Source organism: Carassius auratus, unplaced genomic scaffold, assembly GCF_003368295.1.
Source record: "Carassius auratus strain Wakin unplaced genomic scaffold, ASM336829v1 scaf_tig00216123, whole genome shotgun sequence".
Lineage (NCBI taxonomy): Eukaryota > Metazoa > Chordata > Actinopteri > Cypriniformes > Cyprinidae > Carassius > Carassius auratus.
Window position 1 is genome coordinate 180,954 of NW_020528421.1, and position 10,057 is coordinate 191,010.

At 36.4% G+C, this 10,057-nt stretch overlaps 1 protein-coding gene across 1 annotated transcript in view; it reads right to left on the reverse strand.

Annotated features, from left to right (window-relative positions):
* LOC113097143 (mediator of RNA polymerase II transcription subunit 13-like) overlaps window positions 1-6,980 on the reverse strand; it is a 60,872-nt gene extending 53,892 nt beyond the window's left edge. Inside the window, exons 1-2 of the mRNA XM_026262340.1 lie at window positions 6,391-6,980; window positions 962-1,196 (exon numbers count right to left, since the gene is read on the reverse strand). Of these exons, the coding sequence (XP_026118125.1) occupies window positions 962-1,196; window positions 6,391-6,456 (301 nt within the window). The 5' untranslated portion in view covers window positions 6,457-6,980. The remainder of the gene's footprint in view (window positions 1-961; window positions 1,197-6,390) is intronic.
* Between the last annotated feature and the right edge of the window lie 3,077 nt (window positions 6,981-10,057).

Genomic DNA, 10,057 nt, shown 5'->3' on the forward strand with positions numbered 1-10,057 from the left:
CGGGGACAGAAAGGTGGAAAATGAAATCTTTTCCGCAGACATCCATGATGCTTTCTGCTCGTTCATGCTTCGATGCTCTTCATTATTCCATCCTCCAAAGAGCTTAAGAAATAAAAATAAAGCCAAACTTCTTGTATATTTCCTATTCCTTTCTTTTGTCTTTCATCAAACCGAGGGATTTGCACTCACATACATCGGATGAGATGTGACACCGTCACACAGACTCTGCTGCTCGGTTTCATACAATGCAACACTAACCCAACAATAACCCTCAGGTCTGGGTTAGCAGAGCGAGAACTGATCTTAAAAGAAAACACAATTATAAAGGCATTTCACATCATTTCTGTCGCACAGATATACAGGTGATCACTTCAACAGAGATGAATCAAACACCTTCAGACCAGTCGGTTCAAACACAACAGAAGGCTCTTGATCCACTTTTATCACTCTAACAGTTCTTGTAAACATTGAAAATATTGTAGCTTGTATAAACTTTATGGCATACTTTTCAGGTTTATCCGCAAGCAACAGAGGCTGACTGCTAAACTGGGACTATAGAAACAATAACCGAAGATCTTTGCTTGGGCCTGAGGCACATTTTGATGACAAGTAACTAAAATGCACACGCAAAAAGTGTGTGGGTGTGAGAGAGGAAGGAGGAAGAATTTCAGAGAGACCACAGTCGATAGAGAAAGAGAGATAAAGTGGGCGAAAAGGTAAAAAGAAACTGAAAAACACAAAACAAAGGACTTTTCGTTAGAGCCAGTGAAACACATTGAGCTGCCTATACAGGATCTAGGTAGGCAGCTCACTGTGTTTCACTGGCTCTAATGAAAAGTCCTTTGAAACATCTCTTTTATGTGTATATTAACTTGATATTAAAGCACCAATTGACAATGTTCAAATATGCTATCTTGGTGGGCAGCTCCCTAGGTTGTCAAAGTTGCACTCAAAAGCTTACCTGTCAGTTCGTGGTGGATGAGATCAGAGAAGTTGGGATCGTCACCCCACCAGAAGAGCCAGAGCTCTCGGCGTCCCTGCCTCTGGCTCCGCCTCCACACGCTCAGCACATCCGCCTTCAGACAACGGCTGAAGCTGCAGAGGATGGGGTCCTCCTCGGTGACTGGGAACAGGATGGGCGCTGAGGTCGGACCCTGCCACACGTACCTCTTCCATTTTATCCCTGTCAAATCAGCCTGTGAGAAAGAGAGACTGCATTAGCTTCTGTCAGTAGGGCAGTTCACCAACTGTGAAAAGACACACATTTGGCAGCTCCTAAAAGTCTTAGTGCTGATCTATTATCTGGTTTTAAGACCGAAGATAAACGGCACTGATGTGATGGAACAGACTCTGGAACAGCAGCACTCGAGCTATGAAATACTTAATGGACCCCAGCCCAGGAGTTAATCCTGCCTTAACGATCCGCTGTAAGATCAGCCATACTCGAAACAGATAGGAGAGATCAGAAAAACAATGAGAGAAGCATAGAAAAGAAAGACTTGAAATAAATACATGGAAACAAATATTGAAGGGAATAAAAACAACCACATTATGAGGGCAAATTAACAAATAAAATGATGTTATGTTATGCACATCCTTAATTGACATGGCAGGATAGGTCATGCAGACCTCAGCTTTCATAAAGTGGACGGCTGCATTTATAAAGAGATCAGGACAAAAACAACCATTAATTGTTATAATCTATAAACCCTTACTAATGGCAAGCTTAAAATTTGATTTGTGTTTTTCTCATATGCACTGGCAGTTAAAACCAGAGATGGAAAATGACCGTTATTTACACTACCGTCATGTTCACAATAATGTTCATTTGTTGCAAAGTGAAACTTGTTGCAGCTGTTGGAAAATATTTTCATCTGACTTAGGAGTGCAGATCAAACACCTGCAAAATATGCAAAGAGAACATCTGCAGAGGATGTACAGAAAAAAAAGTATACAGCAGTAAAAGCTGTTACACACGTGTTAATTGAAACTAAAAATGGGACAAATCTAGAGGTCGAAGTTTAGACTGTTGACAGCTGACGAGGGGGGAAAAAGTCAGAATAGCCTTAAAAGCATAAGAAGAAATTGGCAGACATGTAAGAGGAAAGTAAACAGCCTCATGAAGCACTCCACTTTTCCAGCACAACATTCTTGTTTTCCAAAAAGGTTTTCTTCTCTTTTTTTGACGGAATTTAATATGGTCTAAAATTAGAAACAACCACAATATGCAAAAACACCATTGGAAAGAGTGTGTGTTTTAAGGGCAGGAGTCATGTTTGGCTTAAAAATCTGGCTCCTTTGACTTCCACTTAAACTTGAGTGGTTCGTTGGGTCATGGCCTTCCACATAACTTCATCATTTGTCACATCTCTCCTTCCTCTCTCTCCCATTTACACGAAAGTTTTACAAAAAGTCTTCCAAGCGCTGCCAGGAATGACACCAGATGCTTCTTGTGAGAATCAAAGCAAACAGCTGAGCTACAGGTGAAGTCAAACCCAACAACCTCCTTGAGACGCACTCCATCTCACAGCCCCAAACTATCAGACGCTTTTCTCTGTTGCTCTCGCTCCCGAGAGATTCTTATCAATAGTGTCTGTCTCACATAGCTTCAGCCACTCAAAAAAGTCAATCAGCGCTCAAAGACCAGTGGCCCCTGGAGACCGTCCAATGACAGGAAAATAGCTTCACATGCACTCAAGATAAAAACTGTGACTGTTTTCAATCCATTTAACTGAAAGATTTAATCTTCAAAAGATTTTCACAAACAAAATGACTAGGGATGCACCAATAGGATTTTTGTCTTTTGGCCGATACCGATATTAGTCACTTGCATAAAGCACTGTGTTTCATTTACACACAAAAGACTAAGTTTTATTTAAAGAAAAACAAAAGAATCTTGATCTCACTCATAGCAAATACAGCATCATCTTTTCTAGATTTACCAAAGACCAAAAGTATTTTAAGATATTTAAAAAAAATCAGCATGGATTAAAAAAAAGGCTACTCCTAAATTAGGCTGTAGTTGCATTTTATTATTATTAATTTGAAAACGACACTGAAGCCTACCTCTCTCTTTCAGCACAAATCCAAATGTTTCCATATTCGCAACGTATCTGAATGCTAAACTAGGCTGTTTTCATCACTCACATTATCGAAGTAGTGCGCTGATCTCACTGAATGGCACAGACTGTAATACCGATTATTTAAATTGAGCAGTGTTACTTTTTATGTTTCTTTAACTGTATATTACTTTGATAATGAACAGACTGTGATGACAAATTAGCAAAAAAATTGTTGTATGTGCATGTGAGGCACCAACCCGATCACTCCATTGTTATGGTTAATTTATGGTCATACAGATGGAAGCAAAACATCACTCAAAACTGTAAAGCTTTTGCAAAATAAAGAAAATGGTGTTACAATTATCCGGAACTCAGCGCAATTTTTTGCTTTTGTTTTCTTAATCTGTTAATGATTTAAGTGCAATATACTTATGTAGCCTATATATTTTTACTCCGTATTCTCCATTCATAGAAACGCTGCAGGTGTGTGATCTGTCCTAGTGTGAATTCATGTTCTACTGTGGTTTCAAACAAAGCGCTGCATATAACTAGCCAATCATTTTCACTTAAATGTAGGCCTAAAGCTTGGCGGTTGGTGACATATCCTCGGATAAACTCTAACGCAGTGCATTCCCATTGCAACTTACCTAGAATTAATTTTCAGCCGAGCGTTTCACTGGTTATAAAACAGCACCATGTTTTGCTTAGGCCATACTACGCTGTCTGACAAACTATATTTTGTGATTTTATTTTGGCAAGTATTTAATTATTTTGCCCAGAGAAAAACACTGATTATGCAACAATCATGCAATTCATTGTCTCCATACAGTTAATTAATAAACCATCAGTATCAGCCCTTTTCATGCCATTTCCGATATGCCGATAGCTTTAAAACAATATATATTGATATATCTATAATGATATATCGGTGCATCCCAAAAACTTACTTCGCTAATCCAAGTATAACAAAACGTGAAATATCAATCTCAAAAAGCCACAGTTTATCTGCAACTTATTGCATGAAAATGTGCATCCAACAACATTACAGCTCTAGCATTTTCTTATCGCTATGCTAGATATATATATATATATATATATATATATTTTATATATATATAACTATATATATATATATATATGTACAGAGAGAGAAAAAGAGAGAGAAAATAAACCAACATTAATAAAATCATGTTGGCTAAAAAGATGTTGGCTGAGGATTATTAAAGTTCCTTGCTCAATTTCAAAATCATATTTGCTCCACCTGCTTGCCTAATATTATGCACTAAAACTTAAAAACAAGTTTGTGTTATAAGGCAGCAAATGTGTGTTGAGGTGAGAGAGAGTTTCCCATGAGCTGAGCCTTACAGTGTTGTGCTAAATTTACACCATGCAAAACAAAACGGGGTCAAACACTTTAAGAGCTTACATGTACACAGAAATATGCAGATGGACTGTTCTGCGTGATCATACAGTGAGGCTTTTATTATCTAAACATTTCACACAACTAACCAAAAAAAATGCGGAAAAAAGTTGGCACACCTGTAACTAAATAACAAAACAAAAAAAAACAGCCTCTTCCGAGACTGAGAGTGCAAACGAGTTTCTGGAAAACTGCAACTATTCATATTCAAATCATCAAGCAATACATTCAAACAAAGTGTGCAAACAAGCTCTCAGTGGAGCCATCCATCTTCAGACAATATCAGAGATTGTGCTGTGGCAGTAATAAAACACAGCAGGCATTAAAGTGGATAAGCTGAAGTTATATAATTCACCACAAGGCCTTGACACTGTTCACGTGAGTGTGTCTGTGTACTTGTTTTGCTGTGAAGGACACGTTTCTGAAAAAGTAAAATATAGCAAAACATGCATACACCAAACAAATAACGCCTGTTTACAAAGCTAAAAATGCAGGGCTGGTCCACAGGAATTATAATTGGCTTAATCTAAAAACAATAGAAGTCAATGGGACGTCAGCATGTGTGTAAACGTGTGTGTGTTTTAGCGAGCAGAAAAGTGCTGTAAACAACCCTGCAGGCTCCAGGAATGCCTCATCTATTTCAAACTCCATGTCTCTTATTGCACATGAGGTAAACCCCAAACCCAGCACTGGTTATTTTAAGCCAAACAACTGATGCGTGGCTCATGCGATTAATGCAAATGCATCAAATCTTTCAAAACTATCAGCTAAAAGGGTGATTCCATAAAAGTGTAATTTCTGTAAGCTTTTAAGCATCCTTTTTAAGCATAAACAGACTATTGTTTCACCTCCAAAAAAAAAAAAAGGAATACAGTTATGCCTTTAATGCAAAGTCTAAGTTTTTCAGGTTAATTTGGCTTTTTCTAGAGTTTGGCTCAAGGTCATGACACTGCAAAATGTTTATTAATGTAAAGGGAAATTTAATGCAGATATGTTTACAAATATAAAGTTTCCAATAATTGGCAGCTTAGTGTACAAATTAAAGTACAATGACTACTGAAAAACAAAATGAAAGAAAATTGTCATTGACAAAAAAAAAAAACTTAATTATGGAACTTCACATCATTATAGTAAGGTAAAGTTAAGATGGAAACAGTTAAGCACGGGATACAACTTTTAGACAGTATTTTATTAAATAGACGACGTGTCAACGATTTTATTTTATTATTATACATAAATAAGTATAAAACTAAATTTAAATCAATAATACATGTTTAACAATATAGCAATCAGTTGAAAAACACAGGCCATTCCCAGGAAAAGATTAAAATGTAAAAATATTAATAATGTATGTTGTTAAAATATGCTTAAAGAAACGTTTTTAATTTGCTAAACTTCATTAGAGAGAAACGAAATGCACATTTTCAGGGAATGACCCGAAATAAGCCTGCAGAGCAGCGTGTAAACATGTAAACACCCCCGTGCATAAGAACATGGAGTTTGAACTGAAGCCTAAAACGATTTGTTTTACACAACTCCTAAAATAACGTTTTTAAAAATGAAAATGACCGGAGTAATTTATACTTGCACAAAGTGCTGCTAAGGGGAAATTTTAACTTTCATTCTGCCAACACTCTTCGTTACGTGCAATTTACAAATACATGAACTCAAAACAAACAGCCGGTTTGCGTTAAGCCATCTGGTGCAAAACACTACAAACATGTAATCTCTTTAGAAAAGCTTACAAATAAGCAAATAAACAAGCAGCGTGTGTTTGAATTACACACATACACTGGGCCCCGATCCTGTTCGCTCACTCGCACTCTCTCTCTCTCCACTGGGGCTGATGTTAGCATGCTAGGCGGCTAAAAATGGCTGCTTTTTCCTTTTAGTTTTTAAATCTCTTACCAGATAGAATAGATTGGAATGGCAGTCCTCCAAGCTGGCCCCGTTCGGTACGAAACAAGAACTCATCCTTTCACTGCGCGCTCGAACATCCCATCACCGGGCTTTCCATGGAAAAAGAAAAAGAACGTTTCTCCGAATTCGAGTCGAATGTGAACGGAATTATTTTTAAACAATCGGTGGGGGAATGGAATTCAACAGCCCCATTCGATCGCTCGCGCCTCCCGCGTTCAGCCCGAATTAGAATAAAAAAAGAACGGCCTCAACCGTCGACGAGGCTGTGAGGGAATAGATTACATGTAAAATAGAGGAATGTGTTATTAAAATAGAAAAAAGGAGAGCCAAAAGAGGCAACTCTCCCCCCTCCCCCTTGGCTTAAAATCGGTTTTAGCTTAAAAACGACTCTCTTATACCTCCATCCCCACCGAAAGCGGTTTAAAAACGAAAAACATTCCGCGTTAGAAACGTCGAAAGGTGACTAGAAACTACATGAAATGGCTCATTTTCATTTAAAAACGTATAATCGGTCTGTGTTCCTTCTCGTTTCCATTTGAATTCATGGATTCCTTTCTCTAATGGCGGCCACAGGGAGAACTCTGCCTCCCGGAGCCCATTGGCTGCTCGGCGGTCATGAGGGGCGTAACAACACTGTAAGTGACGGGCCGTCGCTAGGGGCGCCGCTGAGCAAACACAACTACGACTAGCACGCTTTAACCCTGCGCCACCTAGTGGTCATTTAACCTATTAAATACCAAATTATTCCCTGGCTATGTGTGTTGGACACTTGTTTTACTCAATGGAAAACCAATGCATATTTCCCTTTTGTTTAACTTTTTTTTAAAGAAATGTAAATCCCTGAATACATATATACAAATATATTTTACAGATATATATACAGATATACAAAGCTTTTATTTTATTATACATTTATATATTTAGACAGATAAGTGGTAATCATTCATTTTAGATATTAACATGCTAAAGTTTAGATATTAAAATATTAAATATATATATATATATATATATATATATATATATATATATATATATATATATATATATAGTCAAACCAAAAATTATTTAAACACCAGATATAGTCTTTGATATTTCTTTTTACTAGTAGAACACTATAGTTAATTTATGTAAGTGATGATTGCAAAATTAAAGTAAATTGTGACATAATATGCCCAAAAATTCTACATATAGGGACCAAACACTTTGGCCTGACCATGTTATGCTTAAGATCATTTTCTTTAATTGCTAATGCAAACTATTTTACTCCACTGACTGAACAAAATTAACCATTGCTAATTGGTTGACCTAACTTGTTATTATGTTATTGTGTACTTACATTTAACAGCTGACAAGTATTCAGACTAATTCATTACATGCCTTTCTATCAAAGTTATCTGACATAATCAAGATGAATTTGTTCTGACACAGTTTAACATGTTTTATTGCCATTTTCTAAACTATAGTGAACAAATTGATAATGTGAGAAATGTTTTGCACCATAGCCTATATGTGACCCTGGACACGTGACCCTGTCATGAGGTAATTTTTTTTAAACTTTTTTTCATACATCATCTGAAAGCTGAATAAATATGCTTTCCATTGATGCATATGTTAGAATATTGATGTTTATTAGGATAGGACAATATTTGGTTGAGAGAGAGAGAGACAGACAGACATTTTTAAATATTAAAAGTAGGCTACCCAATATATTTTTGTGACTATTTACACCAGAAATGTTCACATGAAATCAAAATGGTCTTGACAACTCTTTGGAAAAATTATCAATAAGAAACTTATTTAGAAAATTTGTAACTAATTTAAGTCACAATGTAAACATAATAGGTTGAAGCAACTGCAGAATACAGTTCTCCTTGAAGCATCTCCTTGAACATGTCCTTGCATTTTATGTGGTTCCATGATAAGAGACATTTAAAAAAAAAAAAATATATATATATATATATATATATATATATATATATATATATATGTGTGTGTGTGTGTGTGTGTGTGTGTGTGTGTGTGTGTGTATATATCATTCACAAAGTGTTATAGGCATAGTTAGACATGCAGCTGGGTGAATGAGATTACTTTCAATCGAGAGTTTAAGTGAGATGTATTCCCATGGACGTAATAATCAGATGCCAGCTTCATTCGCTGCTTTTCTAATGCTAGTGGGGCTTGTCTGGCTGAAGTGCATTTAGAAAATGAAAACTTCATTGACGAGCACACAACCTATTAGCCACATTGGTGCTTCACGATAAATTACTTTAAGTCTATAGATTTGTACAAATATACAAATAATGCGTCCACTAAATACAATTATTTTACTTTAGATAATGCATATTTGTCAGATGTGAAATTAAAAGGGCTTTTGATGTGAAGTGGAAGGTTTTAGTCGATTGATGGCTGCATTAATTTCCAAGGTATATCTACACATATCTGTCAAAGAATAGCATGCACACATCTCCCTCACACACTCACATATTTCCATTGTTTGTCCATTACATAACTATTTTGTAACAATGTATGTATAATTATTTAAAAATTGACATATCAAATTTTAGTTAGTTTATTTTCATTTATTCATGTTAATTTTTATTGTCATTTTTAACAATAATACATGTATTGTTTTAATGTCAATTTTCATCAAATTTTTTATCAACCAATCAATCAATCAATCAATAAGTAGAATGCATTTAAAACTGTCCTGCCTGCAAAGTTGATTCGCCACCTTCTTGACGAGGTTCTTTTAAAGTTTGTCTGATATCCACACACACACACACACACACTTTCACATGTTGTCACACGGGGCACATAAGACACGCGCCAGCAGACCCGGGACTCATCAGTGGTCAGTGGAATGTGTGTCTAGGAGTTGCAGGTCCACAGTTCAACAACAGACCTGCTGTTTACACAGGCTAAGTGGTGATATCCTTCCTGCTCCTTTCAGCACAAGTGGAGTCAAGGAGGGATTCAGAGGTTCAAAAAGGGTAATGCGTGTGAATACAGGAGCAGTCTGACTCTTCTTTCAGTGCACACATAAGAATATATGCAGACATGCATTCACTATCACACAAACACATATGGATTTCAAATGGCAACTCAACACAGCACATAAATTATATAAAACAAAACATTAAATTGAATTACCGTAATATTACCATGAAGTACATTTCTGATAAAATCTTTTTGGCATCATTAATTTTGAATGCTTTAAAAAGAAGTCTTTTCAATGAGAATACACATAAAGGTTTATTTGATCAAAATATAGTATAATCCGAAATAAATGCAGCTTTGGTGAGAAAAGGAGACTTCTTTCAACAACACTACAAAATTATTATTATATTTGCCGAACTTTTCGGTAGTTGCCTTGAAATAAGTCTACGATAATTAATTTAAATAACTTAGATAATTTGGTCAAATGCTTCAGCAAAATAAGTTATAATTTCTCCTGAAGGTTCTTGGTTCCAGATGTCAGCTGCTCTCTTTCCCGTCATCGCAGGTGTGGATCAGTCACCGGAGACACCCTGTACGAGGGGTCTGTGAGGACCTCTCTGCTCAATCAGCCTAATACCCTGTTAGCTCTTCAAGCTGAACCAGAGTACACAGTAAGGGTCCACGCTTATTTTGGTAAGAGCTCCAAACCACTGAATGG